This window comes from Falco rusticolus, chromosome 4 (genome assembly GCF_015220075.1).
Source record: "Falco rusticolus isolate bFalRus1 chromosome 4, bFalRus1.pri, whole genome shotgun sequence".
Classification (NCBI taxonomy): Eukaryota; Metazoa; Chordata; class Aves; order Falconiformes; family Falconidae; genus Falco; species Falco rusticolus.
The window spans coordinates 1,369,865-1,389,701 of record NC_051190.1 but is presented as its reverse complement, the minus strand read 5'-3'; the positions used below and the strand labels follow the sequence as shown (position 1 = coordinate 1,389,701).

At 65.7% G+C, this 19,837-nt stretch overlaps 2 protein-coding genes across 7 annotated transcripts in view; both read right to left on the bottom strand.

Moving 5' to 3' along the window:
- Positions 1-42: 42 nt before the first annotated feature.
- Positions 43-4,752, bottom strand: LOC119147066 (acylamino-acid-releasing enzyme-like). Of its 2 annotated transcripts, none has more exons than XM_037385551.1 (22): positions 4,701-4,752; positions 3,819-3,948; positions 3,610-3,736; positions 3,435-3,528; positions 3,257-3,332; positions 3,020-3,180; positions 2,810-2,947; positions 2,642-2,733; positions 2,528-2,568; positions 2,330-2,451; positions 2,107-2,167; positions 1,940-2,037; positions 1,798-1,849; positions 1,623-1,711; positions 1,412-1,550; positions 1,253-1,336; positions 1,091-1,171; positions 904-992; positions 609-799; positions 437-539; positions 263-369; positions 43-194 (listed from the first exon to the last, which is right to left on the bottom strand). In XM_037385551.1, the coding sequence occupies exons 1-22, from the start codon at positions 4,710-4,712 to the stop codon at positions 89-91; spliced, it is 2,193 nt and encodes a 730-aa protein (XP_037241448.1). In that variant the 5' UTR covers positions 4,713-4,752; the 3' UTR covers positions 43-88. The 2 variants fall into 2 exon arrangements, with proteins under 2 accessions (XP_037241448.1, XP_037241449.1); XM_037385552.1 differs by lacking the exon at positions 4,701-4,752 and adding an exon at positions 4,418-4,538.
- A 456-nt stretch (positions 4,753-5,208) lies between these two features.
- BSN (bassoon presynaptic cytomatrix protein) overlaps positions 5,209-19,837 on the bottom strand; it is a 96,470-nt gene continuing 81,841 nt past the window's right edge. For 2 of the 5 annotated variants that reach the window (XM_037385681.1, XM_037385685.1), the window contains 8 exons: positions 12,971-19,618; positions 10,104-12,222; positions 9,052-9,794; positions 8,641-8,734; positions 8,369-8,512; positions 8,115-8,169; positions 7,931-8,030; positions 5,209-7,411 (listed from right to left, as the gene is read on the bottom strand). In XM_037385681.1, the coding sequence (XP_037241578.1) occupies positions 8,129-8,169; positions 8,369-8,512; positions 8,641-8,734; positions 9,052-9,794; positions 10,104-12,222; positions 12,971-19,618 (9,789 nt within the window). In that variant the 3' untranslated portion in view covers positions 5,209-7,411; positions 7,931-8,030; positions 8,115-8,128. The remainder of the gene's footprint in view (positions 7,412-7,930; positions 8,031-8,114; positions 8,170-8,368; positions 8,513-8,640; positions 8,735-9,051; positions 9,795-10,103; positions 12,223-12,970; positions 19,619-19,837) is intronic. The other 3 variants (XM_037385682.1, XM_037385683.1, XM_037385684.1) reach the window with 3 other exon arrangements.

Genomic DNA, 19,837 nt, shown 5'->3' with positions numbered 1-19,837 from the left:
GGGTGACACTAGTGCTGGCACCACCATCAGAGATACCCGGGGTGCTGAGCTATGCTGTTTATTGGGGGGAGGCAGCAGCGGGGGGCTGTTAGCACTGCAGGTGCTTGAGCAGCCACAGTGCCATGTTCATGAAGCCGTCAGCTTCGGCCTCGACACCGGCCAGGGCGTGGTTGTTCCCTGGGTACCAGAGCAGCCTGGAGGGGAGAAGGGCATTAGTACCAGGCTCGCACCCCACCACACAGGCACTCAGCACCCCACTTACCGTGTGGGGACCCCCCGGGCTTTGAGGGCACGGTAATACTCCAGCCCCTGCTTGGGGGGCACACGCCGGTCGTCCTCCCCCAGCATCAGCAGCACAGGTGCATGGACCTGCGAGAGCGGCACAGCCTCAGCACCGGCACTGCTGGCAGTGATGGGGACAGGCACAGGGACATACCTGATCGACGTAGCGCATGGGCGACTTGCGCAGCATCTCTGTCCACTGGGCAGGGTCTGGCAGGGCATCAGGCACGTAGGGCAGTCCCGTCTCCGTCAGGCACCTACAGACAAGAGGGCCGGGGCGTGTATGGGGCTGTGACAGTGGGGAGGCTGGGGGCAGTGGTACTCACCAGTCAGGGATGTCAGTGGTGGCCACCATGGAGGCAATGTTCACCACGGGGTTGCGGACAACACAGGCGCGGTAGGTGTCAGGGAACTGGCCGAGGAGGTGGCATGCCAGGAAGCCCCCATGGGAGCCACCCACCAGTGCCACCCGACCAGCATCCAGCGTCTCCTCCTGCAGCACCCGCTCCACGCAGAGCTGCCACCACAGGGGAGACCTGCTGAGGCAGGCAGCCCCGCTTTCCCTCCTCAGGGCACCCGCAGGAGCACAGGGTGCCCCAGGACCATGTGTCAGTGTTGTACCTGCACATCACGCACGTCCTGTGTGCCCACATTGCCTGGCAGGGAGGCCACGCTGTCCTGGCCAAAGCCCAGGGAGCCGCGGTAATTCACTGGTGGGGGAGCAGTGTCAGAGCCCTTCCGCCCCATCCTGACCCCACTGTGTGCACTGTGTCATCCAGCAGTGCCCTGGATCCCCAGCATCACTCACCCAGCAGCACAGCAAAGCCCAGGCGGCAGAGTGCTGCTGGGTACAGCATCCAGCTGGCCGTGAAGACGGAGTGGGGACCCCCTGCAAGAGGAGAAAGGCAAATGGGGTGGTGGGGGGATGCTGCCCAGCTAGGGCAGGGGGCACAGCAGGGCAAGCTCTTACCATGGGGCATCACAACTAGGGGGGGCTTCTGGGCAGCAGAGCCCTCGCTTGGGTGCAGCAGGATGGCATCAAAGTCCAGGCCCCCTGTGGAAGTGGGGTGGGGGGTGTCAGCGCTCGGCAGAGGTGGTGGTACCCAGCCCAGCCCCACCAGGCACTCACCATACTGGGGGTGCTCCTGCTCCGGCAGGGGCTGCAGGGTGCGGATGCCCCAGCTGATGCCGGGCACAGGGGGTGCGTCCTGCAGGCAGACCCAGCGTGCCTGCGCCTCCTGGCCAGCATTGGGCAGGACAGCCACTTTCTGTGTGGGGAGATGGGTCAGTGCCAGCACCGAGGGGATGGTGGGCACTGGGGAAGGGGGGTGTTACCTTACCAGTGTGTGGGGGCAGCTAGGGGTGGAGAACCTGGCCACCAAGAGGTCCCGGTCGATGGTGAGGACAGACCAGCTTCCCTGGGGGGCATCTGGGGAGGAGGGGGGGTCAGACCTGCTGGCACCGACCCCCTTCTCAGCCCCGGCACTGACACGGCCCCACTGGCCTGCCACTTACCGGCTGTCAGCGAGGTCGTGGCACCCGTCACTGTGTCCACTACGAACACATCCTAGGGGCATGAGGGCAGAGTCCAGCGGAGCCCTGACTCGGCCTGGCCCCCCTGTGTGCCCCCCTGCCATCCTGGCATGGCGGCCCTCACCTGCTGGCTGCGCTGGGTTGTATCCAGCACGAGCCTGCGGCTGTCAGCTGCCCAGCACAGCCCCGGCAAAGCACCACAGTAGATGCCTGGGAAGGCGCCTGTAATGAGAGCAGCGGTGCTCAGCACCCCTCCATGCCCCCTCTGCCCACCCCCAGGGCTGTACTCACCCCATGCCTGCCGTGGCACAGTCTCCAGCACCGTGCTGGTGTGTTTGGTGTACCAGTCGTACTGCAGGAGACACGGTATGGAGCGAATCTGGCAGGGTCCCAGCCCGCCTGCCCCCACCACAGCTTGGGGAGGGGGCTCTACTGCCCTCCTGTCAGCCCCCACACTGGCATAGGCACCCCACCGCCTCCCCGGTGTCCCATCATGTCCTCCAGTGCTGCTCACCATGCGGAGGCGGCTGCACTGCTGGTGGGGTCCCAGGGCATCATTCTCCAGGTAGACGATACGGCAGTGGTCAGGGCTGAGCCGTGGGGACCACACGGCCCTGGTGTCCTCAGAGAGCAGCTCTGCATGGGCACGAGGGGATGGTGAGGGGCTGCGGGGAGCTGGGGTGCCGGTGGGGTTGGGATACAGGCTGCTCACCGCATCTCCCGCTTGTCAAGTCCACGTAGAAGAGTGCTGACCTGCCGGCAGAGACCGGTGTAACAGTGGGGCTAGGGGCCTGGCTGTGGGGCAGGCTGCCCCGCAGGGACTCACCGGCGGTTGGTGCAGTGCCGCAGCCCCAGGCGGAAGGGCTCGTGCCACCAGCCCACAAACACCACTCCAGTGTCGCCGGGGGACCAGAAAGCCTGTGGGGAGCGGGGGGTGAGTGTCTCAGCCTGCTGCTGGCCCCTGAAACCTCCCTTCTCCAGTCCCCATCCTGACCTGGCCAGGGGAGAGGTGCTCCGGGATGCCCTCCAGCACCGAGACGCTGTTGCCCTCGATGTCCAGGATGCAGAGGACGGGCACGCTGCGAGTGCTCAGCGTTTCTCCCCAGTCCTCGTGGTACACAAACTGCTCGCCCTGTGGCACAGCCCTGTCAGCCCCACGGCCACCCAGCCAGCCCCTGCCGGCCCCGGGGCGGAGAGACCCCACCTTGAGGGGTGCATCCTTCTTGGGGTGCCCTGTGTCCTCATCGGAGGTGCCCAGCTCAGGGGCTTTGCTCTGGAAGAAGGACTCGGCCTTGGGACGCTTCTTTTCCGCCACGTAAAGCAGGTGGGTCTCCGAGTGCGACCATGCCAGGCAGCCAAACTGGTCTGCAGGGATGGGTCAGGCACCGGTCCCCCTGTCCCCCCAGGACCCCACATCCCCCAGCATCCCCTGGCCCCTCACCGTCATCGTAGACACTGCTGTGCTTGTCCAGCGCTGTCAGGTCAATGCTCTTCACCTTGCGGTTCTGATCCCAGACCTAGGGGCAGAGATGCCGGAGCGGCCCCGAGCCGCAGCGTGGATCCTTCTCTGAGTCCCAGGGAGTATCCAGCCCCCCTCGCCCCCCCCCCCCCCCCCTCACCTCCAGGAACTGTTTCTCCTTCTCCTTCTCCTTGCCGGGGACCTTACGCAGGACAGCCTTCAGTGCCCCACTGGGGGACTCGCGGCTCAGCAGCCTGCAGGTGGGTGGGCACCTGTCAGCCCCCCACCGTCAGCATCCTGAGGGGACGCGGGCGCTGGGGTGGAGCAGGACTCACTCGTCCTTGATCTCGGAGCAGGTGCCAGCGGGCCCCGAGTAGACAACGGAGGCCCCATCGTGGAAGATCAGGTACTGGCGGCAGAACTTGATGTTCTCAGCCCGTGCCAAGTCCCGCTGCGACCACTCTGCGAGAAGCAGGGTGAGGAAACCCGCCGGAGACCCCCTGCACACCCCTGGCCCCCCTGTGGGGCCACTCCGTCCCCGTACCGGTGTAGAGGCTGCAGTACTTGCCCCCGTACTGGGTGGTGATGTCGGGACCGAGGCAGGCAGCGCTGAGCCCCGGGTGCCGGCTCAGCTCCCGGTACAGCTCCGCCATCTCCTCCACGCTCAGCGGCACCTGCGGGACCTGCCGGGGTGGCTGGGGGCACGGGGCCGTGCCGGGGTGCGGGGCGGAGGAGCAAGAACTGGGGAGCCGGGGGGCACAGGGAGCGGGTGCTGGGGCACCAGGGTACGTGGGGGGATTAGGAGGGGACTGGGGGCAGTTACTGGGGTACGTGGGGGGGGTACAAGGGCAGTTACCGGGGCACTAGTGGGTACAAGGGCACTGGGGGCAGGTAGCGGCGTACACAAGGGAGATTAGGAGCACTGGGGACAGTTACTGGGGTACCAGGGTGCAGAGCCAGGGCAGTTACTGCAGGACTGACGGCAGCACCGGGAGTGCGGAGCGGGGGCAGTACCGGGGTACCAGCGGGTACAAGGGTACCGGGGGCAGCTACTGGGGTGCACGGAAGGGATTATGAGGGTAGCGGGGGGTGATTACCGGGGTACCAGGGGCACTGGCGGGGATACGGAGCAGGGGCAGTTACCGGGGCGCATGGCGGGATGAGGAGAGCGCCGGGGGCCGTCACCGGGGTGGCGGGGGCGCACAGCGGGGGCCGTTACCGGAGCACCGGGGGCAGGCGGGTGCCGGGGCTGGGGCTGGGCGGCGGTGCGGGGGCAAGGCCGGGGCCGGGGCCGGGCCCCGGGCCCCGGCCCCGGGGGGCTGCGGCGAGGGGGCGGGGGGCAGCGGGGCCGCGCGGGGGCGGGCTCCCGTGGCGGGGCGGGCACCCGGGGCGGTGACATCACTGACAACCCCCCCCAGCCCCTCACCGGAGGCTCCATGTCGCGGCGGCACAGCAGGGGCGGGGCCAGCGCCGGCACTTCCGGGACGGAGGGGCTGGGCCGGCGACGTGCGGCTCCTCCCATTGGCGGCGCTGCCCGGGCCACCGCCCGCCTTGCGGCGCCCCCTGGTGGGCGCGGGCGGCGCCGTCGCCGTCGGCCTCGGGGGCCGGGCTCCGCCCCGGCCCGACTCCCCCAGCCCCGGCGGCCGCTCCCGCCAGGAGGCACCGGTTCACCCGCGGGCCCCCCTTTGTCCCCCCGGCCAGGGTCCAGGCCGCGGCCCCACAAGGGCTCCGTGCGTAGGCTGGGGGGGGGATCGGGCCCGTGGGGCCCACAGGGACCCCCCAGCCCAGCAGCCCCGGGTGTGGGCCACGGAGCTCGGTGCCGCCCAGGCCCACGGGGCTTCCGGCCCGGCCGCCCCCGCCGTGCCGAGGGTCCAGCCCCCCCGCCCCCCCTCGCCACAGGCAGGCAGGAACCGGGGCCAGTCCACGGTTTGTGTCAAGTCCTTTTTATTCTGTTCCCACAGAAACACCTGGTGAGGGGGCAGCTTCTGGGAGGGAGTCACGACACAGCGGCGGGGGCGGTACGGCACGGTACGGCACGGTACGGCACGGTACGGCACGGTACGGGGTCACTACAGGTGGCACAGAGCACAGCAGACACGCACACCGTCACAATGTTCAGAGGGAGCGCACCCGGCATTGCACTTACCGCTGGAAACGGTGCCCGGCCACGCTCGGCCCCTCGCCCTCGCGCCCTGCGCCCCCCACCCCGGCCAGCCGACTGCCATGGTGGGCTGGGGCCCAGCCTGCCGGGGGGCTCCGATGCCCCCGGACCCGGCGGCGGAGGCGAGGTGGCGGATATGCTCAGGCAGCAAGACAGGCCCCACTGGGGGTCTCAGTCCCGCGTGTGATTTACACACTGTACAAGTATTTACAGCGCGAGGAGCTGGGGGCTGGGGGCCTGGAGAAGGCACCCTCAGGCTATGCACTTGTCATCGCGGGGAGAGGCGTCGGGTGTGCGTGGGGCTGCATGTCTCCTCTGTGGGGCTGCCCCACGGGAGCACCACGCTCCCACTCCCGCAGCTGCCAGCATCTCCCCCAGCCCTGGGCACAGGCAGAGCCCCCTGCAAGGGTCCTGCCGCAGAGCATGGGCTTCCCACGGCAACTGGGCCCTCAATAACAAGTGCATAAATCTGCTAAGAGCTTTCAGTACAGCGATGGACTGATGGAAAAGAAAAAAAGAAAAGTCCAGGCAAAGAACAGCAAGCACTGAAAGGCGGGTGGAACCGTGCAGAGAAGTAGCAAGCCATGCTCTACGACGGGACAGACGGTCACAGGCGCTAGGGCTGCCCTTTGGCAAAGTGGCCCTCCGTGGGTCGAACATGCCACGAATTCATACGCACGGGTGGTCGATAAAGAGTAGTTCTCGGGTCGCTTGGCGGCACGCTTTGTGATGAAACCCTTAGGTGTGACATTGAACTGATTAGCTATTCACAGGTCTTGTTCTGGAGTCGTGTTATTTCGTTGCATAGAACATCAGGCGGGTGAACGGGTGGCTGCCACCTGCCGCCGGGGGCACCGGGGTGGAGGGTGATGCCGGCGTGGGGAGGCAGTGGGGCACAGGTGGCATGCAGCTGTACGCTGGCAAGCCCCCTCCTTGGGCAGTGCCACCCCCCCCCCCACCCCCCCCCCGGGGAACCCCCTCCTGGCAGGGCGAGTGGGCTGTGGCCACCGGCCGCTGCACTGGCCGTCCCCGCGAAATGGCTTGAGAAGGACTTGGATTGCACAGTAAAAGGAAGGATACTGCCGGAGGCAAAGCTCTCCTGATCTTGTTCCACGGGATTTGTGCTCTTTTGTAGCCTCCTGCACTCTATTGCTTCTACAGACGACAGCCCATGTGCTAACTCATCGCACAATGCAAAGAGGGAAGAGGATTTGGTATAAAGTTTAGAAAAAAAACCAAACCAAACCCAAAATAAAATGAACCCAAAGAAACTGAGAAAAAAGGACCCCCTCCCTGACGACGCCCCGTGCCCCCCCCCCAGTGCGGATGAGGTATACACAGAAATCAAAGTGGGATGATTAAGGCTGTTCTTGAAAGAAAAGGGGTGCCCGGCGGTGGGCGCGCTGGCTGCGTGGCGAGGGCGAGCGCGGCCCTTTCAATGCTTCCAATGGCTTCGGGGCGGTGCCGCGTGCTGGGACACATGCCCAGCTGGCGGCCGCATCGGCAAAGGCCGGCCATGCCGCCTGTCAGAGTCCTATGGCCTCGTATTTCGGTAGTGAAACAGTGTTAGGTCCTGGCTGACACGCTCCGGGGGCTCCCCAGCGGGCTGGGAGTGGGCCGCAGTGCAGGGGCGCAGGGATGGCCCCGGAGGGGTGGACGGGGTTGGGAAGGAGAAGCAGCGCCTGCAGCGCCCAGCCCTCGGCTCGTGGGGGAGGAAAAACCTATGAAGAGGCCAGAGCTGGGGTTCAGAGGGAGCAACTCTGCGTATAATCTTGAGAAAGGGTCACGGCCCACCTAAGGGGCCTGACCCGATGGTCCGGATCAGGCCCGTTCCCTCGGGGCGGCTGCTGGGGCTCGTCGTGTGCCGCATCGGAGCTGCTCGCCAGGCGTGGGGGGCGCCTGCCCCGAAGCGTCTGCCAGGTCCCCGCTCGGCCGCCATTTGGTCCAGCATCCAGGGATTGCCCTGCTTTCAAAAGCTTGCAAGAGACAGAGAGAGAGGTATTAGCTCAAGAGGTGACGTCCCTGTGGAGGAGACCCTGTGGAGCGGCAGCACCAGCCTGAGCAAACGGGTGGCCATGAGCCGCGAGGTGCTGCTGGCGGAGCAGCTGCTGCCGCCCCCGTGCTGGACGGGCTCCCAGAGCAGAGCTTGGGCTGCCCAAACCTTCCCCGCCAGCCCAGGGTCTGCATCAGCATCCGTACGGCATTGGCCCACACCATGCTGCCAGGCCTGGGGAACAAGGCCAAGCCCCCACGCCTTGGCTCGGGGCTGGTGCGCAGGGCTGAGGATGTGCGGCCGAGTGTGAAGGGGCCGGGGCTGCACCGCGTCCTTCTCACTCTGAGGACTGGGGGCAGGACAGGGCAGCGTTCAGTGGGTGCCAGGGCAGACAGGGGTGCAGCGGGAGCCCCGGGGATGGCATGGTGGAGGGGACCAGTGGTGATGGAGGGAACTGATATGATGGAGGGGACTGGTGTGTGGGTGTGCTCCAGACACTCACCGTTATACTCAGAGTCCAGCGCTGTGTGCTGAATTCACTGGCTTCTTCATAGGTTTTTCCACTGCAACGACTCGATCTCCACTCGTTTCCCAAACTCCTGCTGCAGGAGGGAGCAGGCAGGGCATCGGGTGCTGCTGGGGCAGGGAAAGCCTGCAGCGCAGCACCCGGTGCCAACTGCACTCACCTTGTGCCGTTCTCTCACCAGAACGAAGTGAACTTCTTGCCAAAAGCCGACACCGCTGTGGGGAAGCCGGAGAGGTATCAGCATAGTGCAGCCGCCCCGGCCCCCCAGCGCCCTGGCTCCCCACCTCCCTGGGCCCCACACCGCAGGAGCACCGCATCCCACCAGCTGCACCCGGCCACCCCCAAAGCGCCCAACCCAGTCTGGGTGCAGAAGAGCATTACCACCCCGTCCCCATCCCCAGGAGCAGCCCTCACCTTCAGTCAGTTTGCCTGCTTGTTCCGCTGCCCCACCCGGCAGGATTTTAGAGAAAACGCTCTCTCCTTCCCCACCGGGCTGCCCTGTGGCTGCGCCGCTGGGACCACGTGGCCCAGCCGCCTTCGGACCGGCTTTGCTGTCTGCTGAGGGACAAACAAAGCCACTGTTAGCAGGGGACGGGCCCAGCCAGAGGAGCTCGGCTGAGCCCCCAGGGTTCAGGTCAGGCAGCCGGTGCAGGCAGCGATGGCACCGTGCTGCCAGGCCCACTGACCTGCTGCTCCCAGAGGCTGCGCCGCAGGTGCTCTCCCTGGCTGCTGTGGCACTTTCGCTGCAAGTTTGGATGCATCCATCTGCTCTGCTTTTGGCTGGAACAGGGAAGACAGCTCTCAGGGGTCGCCCTCCCAGCACAGATTCCACCAGGGGTGGCCTGGGGTGGGAGGCAACACCGAACTCCTGAACGCTGCTCCACAGCCCCAAAAGGGGCAGCAAGGGATGCATGGCACAGGGATGTCCCCTCGAGGGGATGCCTGCTCCCATGGCACCCAGAGGTGGCTGTGGTGAGCACACGGGTGGGATACACCTTGCCCCACGGCTCTCATCCCCAGATCTTCCCCCGCGAGCCACTGGCCATGGCCAGCCAGGCAGAGCTGTGGGGTCAGGAAGCAGCCAAGCCCATACTTACCGCTGGCGCTGGGTGCCCACCCGGCTGTGCGTGGAGCGCAGCTGGTGCCTTCCCCGCCGCCTGAGCTGGCCCCGGCTGCTGCTGTGGTGGCCGGGATGATGGGGGTCCCTGTGTCCTGCCCCTGGCCTCGGGCTGTGCTGAGCCTGCTGGTTGGGCAGCCTGCCGTGCTGCTGGCTGTTGCCGCACTGCCTGCTGCCCTGCCTGCTGTTGCCTGGCTGCTGGCTGCTGTGGGTGTGCGAGGGGCTCTGGCTTTGGCACTGGGGTGGCTGACCCGTGTGGCTGGAGAGGCTTCTGTGCCTTGGGGGTCTCGGCGCTGTGGTGGTGAGCAGCAGAGCGAGATGGTGGGGTGTACTCGGTGGAGCTGGGGCCGTAGGGCGCGGGTGCACGGCACTCCGGCTGCTGTGCCTTCTTGGGGGCAGCCGGCGGCCCGTGGCCACGGGGCTCGTGACGGCTGGGCTCCCGTGGATGCTGCTTGGCCGAGCGGCGCTGGGGCTCATCACCAGCATGCCGCGAGGTGCCGGCATGGCGCTCGTATTCCCTGTGGTGCCGGTGCTCACGGTGCTGGGGGTAGTCGTTGTGCTGCCACGGGTCCTCATCAGGGGGCTCGTCGTAGTCGTGGTAGGTGTGCTTAACCGGGGGTCTCTTCTGTGAGGAAGAGTGGCCACCGTAGTGCCTGACCCTCTCTGCCCGTGCCTCCCTGGGCTTATCAAACCAGTCCGTCTCTTCCTGACCCAAATGATAGGCTTCGGGAACCAAAAACAAACCACAGTCAATCTCTCACTCAAGGCTGCCCGGGCGGAAGCCATGCAATGAGGTGGGAGAGGCAAGCAGCGGGCACGCGCGCGGGGGACAGCCTGTGCCGGCAGGGACGGGACGCGGCGCGGCACAGCATGGTGGGGCACCGTGCAGGACCAGCTAACACCGAACACCCGGGGCAGGGGAAGGCACATGTCAAGCAAACTGAGGCGGTGAGAGTGTCTCTGCATACAAGCGGACAGGCATGCCCCGGGGAAGTGCCATGCTCTGGGGTGGTCACCACGGGGAGCCGTTACCTTCACTGTCCGAGACAACGCAATGAGCATCATCCATGCCGTAGCCCTCCTCGTGCTTGTACGAGTGACTCCTTGGCACGTCTTTGATGTGCTTTTGCACATCAGGCAACGAGTGGCTGGAGCAGAACTGGGAGCAGGGGTCCCCTGCCGACTGGGGGCCGGGCCCCCCCGTGGCTCGTGACCCCCCCACCGACTTCCCCAGGGGGCTGACGGGGCTCTCCTCCTCCGAGGGCTGCGTGCGGATGGGCGCCCGCCCACGGCTCTGGCTCATGCTGAGGGATGAGGGCTTGGAGCCACCTTTCTGGGAGCGCTCCGTGCCCTCCCGCTCGTAGGACTTGCTCCGGCCGCCCACCTCCCGGCTGGAGGACTTTTCCACCCCATAGCCAGAGGAGCGGGTTCTGCTGCTGGCAGAGTAGACCCGCTCCTCCTCATCCACCAGATCCCGGCTGGAGACACCGTAGTACTTCTGCTGCTCATAGACGTTCTTCTTCAGGCCATAGGTGATCTCCTCCTGCATTTTCTTGGCCCTGGAGGCCACATTGCTGCTGCCAACCGATGTCGTCGTTGCGTAAGTGGCTAGGTCTGACTCCACATCTTTGGCTTCTTCGATGGGGGAGAACTTGGAGATCTTCTGCTCCATGCCCTGCTTTCTGTGCTTGCTGCGCTTTGAGGAGATGACGGCAGGCGCCAGGTTCTTGGATGAATGCTTCGGTAGTGCCGTGCTGGAGCCGTGCTTGTCCACCCGTGAGGAGTGCCGGTACTCACTGTCCCCATAGTAGTAGGATGAGCTGGTGGAGCTCCCAAACACCCTGCCATTGCTCTCCACGCCCCGGTGGTAGCTGTTCCTCCCTCGATGTTCAGGGCCGTGGTGGTCATAGACATCCTCCTCAGACTCCTCCTCAGCTTTGGTGTAGCAGCAGGGCCGGCTGGGGCCTTCAGTGTCCCCCAGCTCACTCTTCTCCCTGCCGTGGCGGCTGTCGGTGCCCATGCCCACCGGTTCCGCTTTCTGCCCCTCTACTGGTGGGCTCTCCTTGGTGAGCTCGCTGATGTCCTCGATCATCACGTAGTTACGGGGGATGTTCTGCTCCAGGTTGGTGTAGAGGGACTCGGAAGAGAAGCTGGCTGAGGGCCCCTGGGCCACGCTGGCTCTCTCGGCTGGCCGGGCCTCGGGCGCCTTGTACTGCTCGTAGCTGCTGCTCACTGGCGCAGTGCTGAAGGTGACGTCGGGAACAGCGGAGGAGCTGGTGACTGTGCCAATGACCTCGTAGTTGGTGGGGATCTTCTGTTCCAGGTCGGCCAGTGAGGTCTGCCGTGGCTTCTGGTGCCCACCAGCGATGTCCGCTGGGCTCTGGAAGAGGGCGGGCTGTGCTGCTGGCACGGTGGCCGCCCCAGCGAAGGCGCTCGGGGCTTGGTAGGGGTTTTGGGGCCGGAAGCCCGGCTGGCCTGGGGTGCCCAGCTCCGGATATGTGGGGCCGGGGGCCGGGAAGGTGCCGGCTGAGGCGAAGGCAGGCAGCGGGGCCGCAGGCAAGCCATCCTGCGAGGTGCTGGCCGTGGGGTACTGAGGGGGCTGCAGGCGTGCTGGCGGGAAGGCAGCGGGGCCCTGTGGGGCAGGGTATGGGTAGGTGTCGTAGGAGGCAGCGGCGGCGGCAAAGTCAGGGTACTGCCCGGCAGGTGCGGGGTGCAGGCCAGCACCATCGTAGGCAGCGAGGCGCAGGCTGTGCAGCTCGCTGTCAGACAGGTAGTCGCGGCGGTCCCCGGCGCAGCGCAGGTAGGGGTGGTCCCGCCCGCTCCCCCGCTCCTTCAGCAGTGACTCCTTGCGCTGGGTGATGCCCAGCTCCAGGTACTTCAGCTTGGCGTCGATCTCCTTCTCCTCCTCATCGAGCTCTGCCTGCTTCTTCCGCAGCTTGGTGGCCTCGTGCTCCACCAGCCTCAGGTCACGGTCCAGTTCCTTTAGCAGGCTGGCCTTGGTGACCGGCGCGGTGGCCTTGGGGGCCAGGCTGCTCAGGTAAAGCTGGGAAGCGGCCGGGCTGGCCAGGGGGACATGGGGCTCCTCAGGCGGCGGACTGGGAAGCGTCCGCTTCACCTTGCGTGCCAGTGGGCTTGACTGCAGTCCCCCCACCTGCAAAGCCAAGCGACATCTGGTCAGGGGCACAGGTGGGGGTCCCTCCATGTCCCTCCCGAGCATCACAGAGCATTTTGCATGTGGTGGGCTGTGGTGAGGTGGCCCACTATGCACGTGTTCCCCCATGCACTGAGGAAGCGGCATTTATGTAAAAGCACAATAAATAGGATGGAAGTAACAGGCAGGGCGCTTTCCGTGAGTAATTACCAGGGGTGGCAGCCAGCCAAGTGCCAGGCTGGCCATGTGCACGCCGCTGCCTGCCGCAAAAACTGCTTTCTGTCCTCAGGCGCTTGGCAGCAGGGCCCAGGGGAGTGGCCGGGGGCTGCTGCTGCCCCGGGAATTGCCCCAGGGCTCTCTGCTGGGCGCTTGGCAGCCTAAGGCAACCTCGGTGAGCGGGGGCAAAGGCGGGAGCGAGAGCCGCCACAGCCTGAATCGGAGTCATGCATGGTGGCTGCTCCTTGGCAGAGAAGGGGGACCTGGCTTGGGCAGGGGACAGGGGACAGCCCCGACCCTGCCAGGGGGGCAGTTCCTGCCCGCTGCTGGGCTCATGGAGCCTGTGGAGCTCCAGGGCCTCCCTCCGGCTGCCGGCTCTGGTGCACACGGCTGTGCACACCGGCTGTCATCAGCTGCTATGGAAGCCAGCCCTTTAAAATATTAATTGCCACAGTACTAATGAAACCGAAATGTCCCGAGGTGCCTCCTGCAGCCATTCCCCAAGGGAAAGGTTTTCCCTGTGTTGACGTACCTGGGTGCCAGGGAGCAGCGAGTGTTGGTAGAGGGAGAACCTGTCTTTGCCAGCCTCCTCGGCGGTGGGGCTGATGGGCTTGGGGTCAGACAGAGAGCGCTGCATGGTCTTGATGGGACGCGGCAGCGACTGCTGACGCTGGGCCAAGTCGGTGGTGAAGTGCTTCTGCGGGGGAACGTGAGCCTTGTTCAGCCGCTCACTGGTGGCAAAAGAGGACTCCAGGAGGCGGTGGGGGGACAGTGGGGAGACAGGCGAGTAAAGGACCTGTGGAGAACGGGGTGGCTGGCGGGTTACCAGCTGGGAGAGGGACTCGGCCGGTAGATGGGACTGGTACCCGATTTCCAGGGGATCTGGCTTCTTCTTCTCAAACTTGCCCAAGGTCTGCTGCCGGACAGCGTGGGGGTCCAGGGGGCCCGTGCTCACCATCTGGATGTTGGTGGAATAGGGCGTGATGGTGGTGGGCACCGTCAGCTGGGGGACCACGATGCCGGGCTGCGGGGCTGCCTCCGGCTCCGTCTGGCAGGCCAGGCTCTCACCCCGCTGTGTCTTCTCTGGGGCCGAGATGTACTTCACAATCTCCACACGGGGGTCATGGGTGGTGATATGGATGGAGGGGGAGACACGGAGGAGCTGATCGGGCTCTGTCTGCACCGAGCAGTCGCTGATGGTCTGGATGCCCACACTGGCTGTGCTGCGGGCCACCCCCTCCAGCTTTCCCTCAGCACTGGCCTCAGCGTGCCGCGAGGCCCGGGAGCGCCGGCGGCGCACAGGCTGCTCCCACTCCCCACTGTCCTCCTCGTCTGTCTGCACGCTGCAGTCAGTGCTGCGCCGCGCTCGCCGCCGCCGTGACAGCAGGTACCGCTCCTCACCATCCTCCTCATCCGTCTGCACGCTGCTGTCTGCCGTCTTCCTCGCCGTGAAGGCCTCCTGTGCCACCTCCTTCTCATAGGCATCACGCAGCCGTGGCATTGAGTTCCTCTTCTTGATGCCCCGGCCAGGCTCCCAGGACTCCTCGGCTTGCAGCGACATGTCTGAGGCCGAGCTACTGAGCGGCCGCTGTGGTGCAGGGTAGCGGGGACCAGCGGGCCCATCTGGTGCTGCCTGGCTTGGTGGAGGCCATGCCTGCCCATTGTGCGGCAGGGCCCGCGGCGCCTCGGCAGGCCCCTCAGGCGGACGGGCAGTGGGCTCAGTGGGCACAGGGAAAGCAGACTTCTGCCGCTTCTGCTCCTCCAGCTGCTGCTGCAGCTGGTGCTGGAGCTGGTGGATGTGCTCGAGCTGGAGGCGCTGCTGGGCGAGCTGCTCCCGCTGCAGGGCCAGCTGCGCATGCCGCTCCTCCTGCTGCTGCTGCAGCACCTGCTGCTTGATGCACTGCAGCTCCTGCAGCTCCCGCTGCACCAGCAGCTGCTCCTTCTCCCGGTGCCGCTGCAACTCTGCACGCTCCCGCTCCAGCTCCTCCTGCAGCCGCAGCTGCCGCAACTTCTCCAGCTCCACGCGCTCCCGCTCCAGCTGCAGCACGTGCTCCTGCTGCTTGCGCTGCCGTTCCTCCTCCCGCTCCCGCTCCTCCCGCTGTGCCCCATCCAGTGGTGGCTTGGGTACCGTGGGCACCTGCCCACCCTCCTTGCTGGCCGCTGGTGCCGCCGGCCCCTCAGCATGGGGAGCAGCCCCCGCTGGCTCCGCTCTCTGCAAGCCACCAATAGGGGCGGTGGGGGCTTTGGAAGCGGGACCAGCACCCGCCGCCACCGGTGCTGTGCTGACGGGCTTGCCCAGGTAGACGGGTGTCTCCACCAGCGAGGCTGGCGGGGCTGGCCGGCTCGGGGCTGGGTAGCGGTAGAGGCCCTGTGCCGCCAGTGGGACACGGGGGGTGATGACCGGCAGCCTGGTCAGGCTGGCCAGCGGGACCGCCGCCACACCGCCCGGGCCATAGGGTCTATACAGCCCACGCAGCATGGGCCGCAGCACTGAGGCCGGCTGGGTGGTGATGGGCAGCGTGGAGGCGATGGGTGTGTTGATGGTGGAGTAGATCATGCCGTCAGCGGCCCGCACTGTGGCGGTGGAAGGGAACATCTGCCGGATGGCGCCCAGGCGGACACCGGGGATGTTGTACTGTGCCAGGCTGCCAAGGCCCTGCCGCGTCTCCGGGAAGGTGGGGTTGTACATCCTGCCATGTTTGGGGGGCACAGGGCCCTGTTGCTGAGCCGCCAGTCCCACCGCGGTCCCCGGCCCAGCGCTGTGGGCATAGGGCAGCAGGTCGGGGCCGTTGGCATGCCGGCCTCCATACTGGTCCATGGAGTTGAGGGCGGCGCACATACGGCTGATCTCGCGTGCCGTGGTGGCACTGTAGTGGGCCAGGCTGGACTCCTGGAAGCTGGCCAGGTCCCCCCGGGGTGAGAAGCGGTAGTCGGAGTAGATGTTGGAGGCCGAGCTGTACCTCCGCATGGGAAGTGGGTGGCCCAGCAGCTCCGCTGGCTGGCGGAGGTCAGAGAAGGAGCCGTACTGCAGCCCCTGGCCCAGGTAACCCCCCTCGGCAAAGCCCACACTGTAGGAGTGCTTCATGGTGCTGAGGTCCACTGCAGCATCACCCGCTGGGGAGGGGAAGGGCTGATCCCCCTTCGTGGGGTAGTAGCTCATCCCAATTTCAGAGAGGTTCGTGTCTGACATGGAGGAGTAGAGGCGGCCGAAGGCGCCAGTCGGGTAAAACTTCTGCTCCTCATAAAGCGCGGGTGCTGGGGCTGGCTGCTCTCGGTAGGGGAAGGTCTCTGGCAGCTCTGGCTCTCTGCTGCCGTAGAGCGGCCCACTGGCTTTCCGGCCAGGTGCCGATGCCTCCCCGGCTTTCTTCTCTGGCATCTTGGAGGTGGGGTTGAAAGCCCCGGTGCAGCTGCCACCAAAGGGGAATTTGTAGACCATGTCACAGCAGGCGACCTGGCTCTCCGGCTTCACACCCGTGAGGTCCAACACATTGGCCGGCGGCTCCTCCTTCAGCACTTTGGTCACTGGTCCAGCCGCCACCTCCTCCATCTGCACCATCATCACCTGGGATTTCTTGCCGCCCAGGGCAAGGAGAGGGCTCTGGCTCTTCAGCTCCACTGGAACTGCCCGGTACAACTCCGAGCCCGGCTCTGGTGGGAAGGCCTGAGGGTGGCCACCAATGTTCTGCGCCCCACTGGTCTGTGTGATGAGCGCGTCCTTCTTCACCATCTGGCCTGGCATGCCATACCTTGCAAACTTGGTCTGGGGGGCAGCAGTGGGCTCAGGCTTGCTTACGGCTGCTCCACTGGCTCTGACAGTGGCTGTCTGGACACCCTGCTCCACCTGCTTCACCTGTGCAAGGCACACCGGGCTCCCAGTCCCCTGCCCAAAGTCCACCCGGCTCTGGAAAGGGTCTCCATAGACTACAGGCTGCTTGGCCTGCGAGAGGAGCATGGGGGAGGCTATGGCCAGGCCGGCGGTGCTGGCTGCTGCGATGATGGCATGGGGCTGCTCCTGGGCATTGAGGTTGATGATCAAGGGCTGGATGGCCGTGGACTGTCGACTTGGGATATGGTCCAAGGTCAGGCAGTACTTCCTGGCCTCAGTGGCCAAGGAGGTGAGATCCATACCTTGGTCCGTTATGATGATGGGGGCAGACTTCAGCGCAGTCCGTAAGTCTACAGCGTTAGTGCTCGGCACCTTGGGCCCTGGCTCAACCCGGGACGTGCCGGGGATGGAGGAGATGCGGCAGAGGGAGATGTTTTCTGCAGGAAGTGCTCCCCAGCCATACAGCCCCGTGATGCTCTCTGTGGCTGAAGTCACGGCAGGTGCCTTCTGGCTGTGCTCCTTCACCGGTTGTGTCCTGACATAGGCACCTGGTGGCTGCTCTGGCTCCAGCGCCTGGCTGTAGCCATGTGCCGGCAGCTGCCGGCTTGGCCTGGTGGGAGATGAGGTGGGGGATGTCGAGGAGCCGGAGCTGACCAGCTTGGTTTGGCTGGCCGCGTCAGCCGCCAGTGTGATCAGCATGAAGGGGGCATCCTGTGAAGAGGGCTGCCGGGTCAGGCGCGGCGAGCCTGCCCGGTGCGGCGTCTGCGTCCCCTGTGCCACCATGGGTGAAGAGATGGCGGGGCCAGCAGCGGCAGCGGTGGGACCCTCGTAGGGGAGGAGGGGGCTCTGTGTCTGCGTGGAGAACTCTGCTGTGGCCTTTGCAGCACGGGTGGGACTCTGTGTGGGGGAGGTGGGTGACAGCGGAGGGCTGGAGCTCTTGAAGAAGGAGTATGTCTTGGGCGGTGGGGGCTTGCCATCGCTCGCAGCCGGGAGCTTCTCCCTGGCTGTCTGCACACTGATCTCCACCGCTGCCTTGCTTCTGCTGGTGTCCTCCGTCTGCGAGCCGTAGCTGATGGTGCTCTTCACTGGAGTGTAGCTTCTGCCAGCTATGGGTGGGACCTCTGGAGCTGGGGAGCTGTAGCTCCGCAGCACGCTCCCAGGGCTGCCCGCTGCTGTCGTCACCGTGCTGGCACCTTTGCTGTAGGCATAAGGAGTGGTGGCAGCCTTGGACACGGGGCCGGGCGCTGCTGGGGTGATCTGGACCTTGGCTAGGTCTTGCCCCTCTTTTGCAAAATGCTGGGTGACCCGGACGTCAGGAATGGCCTTGCCTGTGCTGCTGTCAGAGGTGGCAAAGGAGACGGGAGCGGAGAGCTGCGTGGGGCTGGTGCCAGGGGTGAGCGGACCCCCGTTCTGTTTCATCAGGTCAGCATAGGCGCTCTCGGCATTGAGGAAGTGCTTCTCCTGGTACGTCTCGTCCTGCCCCTTTGCCTTCTCTCCCTGCTCGAGGGCCAGGTCAAAGGAGGAAGACTGGTGCATCCTGGAGATGCTCTGTGAGGTCTGCAGGATCTCTTCATACACCGCTCCTGCCTTCGGCAGGGCACTTGGATAGCTGGGCTGGGAGGGGCGTGTGGGGCCACCGTCATACTGGTACTCTTCAGCATACTGGTACTCAAAGCCATTCTGGCCTTCGGTGCCGTGGTAGCCAACCTGCTGGTAGCCACTGCCATAGGAAACAGCCGGCTGCGCCTGCTGGACCTGCTGCCTCTGCATCATCTCTGCCTTCCTCATCATCTCCTCATAAGCTTCCTCGGCACTCTTAAGGGGCTTGCTGGCCGGCTGGCTGGGGCCGCTGTCCCCCTTCTCCGTTGGGGAGTACAGTGACATGAAGGTGGGCAGGTTGTACTCGCTGCCCGACTTGTACAGCTTGGAGGCCACAGTGTCGAAGCTCTCGGCCTCCGAGTCAATGGAGGGTGAGTACTCGGAGCAGGAGGAGCGGTGCAGCTCCTCCATCTCTGCCGCCTGCCGCAGCTCCTCAGTGGGAGAGGCATCTTCAATGGGGGAGAGGTTGCTAGGGGGGGTTTTGGAGCGCTCCCTCCTCCGCTGGGCCCTCAGCTCCTCCTTGTCACGCTTGGTCTTGCGTGCAGTGCTCCGGATGCGCTGCTGCTCCACCTCCCGCATCTTCTCCTGCTCCCGCAGCAGCTCCTCTTCCTCCCGCAGCTCCTCCTCCTCAGACGAGTCCTCAATGGTGGGAAGCAAGGGCCCGTGCGAGCGGTGGCGAGCCTTCCTCTGCTGTTTCACCTCCTCCAGCCGCTGCCGGCGGCTGGGGCTGCTGTCACTGTCCTCCTCCAGGGAGGAGATGGAGGTGGGTGAGGTGCCAGAGGTGTAGCTGGGTGTCGTGGCTGGCAGGGTGGAGGAGTACTCACCCCGGGACCGCTCCTCAGGGGAGCCCGTCAGGCTCTCCATCTCCAGCTCAGGCTCCCGGTCCAGGCTGGCATCCACCTCCTGGCCCATCTCCATCTCCCGGCCGTAGCCAGTCGTGCTGTTCAGCTCAATGGTCTTGAAGCGCCGCAGGCCTCCCTGGGCTGTGCTCAAGTCGTCACCCTCCGCCACCTCCAGCTCCTTCCCCTCCTCCTTGTACAGGCTGCTGGGGCCATGTGGCAGGCGCCGCTTGGCTGATGCCGCCTCTTTGCCCTTCTCCACCTCAGCCTTCTGCCCGGCTCTGGGGACACCATACTTGGTGCGCCCATAGTCTTCCTCCTCTTCCTCAAGGTTGTCCTCCTCTGCGCTCATCTCTAGGATCTGCCTCCGCATGAACTCCTCATCGCTCACCTCCACCTCCCGGCCCTTGGGCTGAGGGGGCACTGGGGAGAAGCCCCCCTCGCTGCTGTCCTCCACATAGTCGTGCCGCAGCTTGCTGCCAAACTCATCTGATGACTCTGCGCTCTCCCGCCGCTCCCGCTGATTCTCCCACTCCAGCGAGTCCTCATCCTCCTCCAGAATGTCCTCCAGCTCCTCATCTGAGTCGAAGGCTTCAGGGGTGATGGAGAGGTACCGTGGCCGCTGCCGCTGCTGCTCCTCCTGTGGCTCTGGGCCACCCTTGCCGCGCTCGGCAGGCTCTGGTGGGGCACCCCGGCCTTCCAGAAGAGGCCGCATGCTGCTCTCCAGCTTGGTGAGCTCGGAGGGGCTGGGGGGGCTCTGCCTGGTCAGCCCGGTGCTGCTCAGCTTCTCCTCCTCCTGCTGCACTAGGCCGGTGATCTCGCTCTGCGAGCTGGAGATGCCATCGGAGGAGTAGCCGGTGTCGCTCAGGCTCTGGGGGCTGCGGGACAGGTCCGGGGGGTAAGGCTTGCTCCCGTCCTGCGGGCAAGGGAGAGCGCAGCGTCAGACCCAGGCAGCTCTGGAGCTGCTGTCCCCACTTCCCCCCAGATCCTCTCCTGAGGACCACACAGAAGGTCTGGGCAGCACTGGGAGCCTGCCCAGCATGAAGGTCGGGGCCGCCATGTGTCCCTCCCTCAATGGCTCATCAGCAATTTGTCTGCGTACTAATGAAGGCAGGTAATGGGGTGAGCTGCAGGC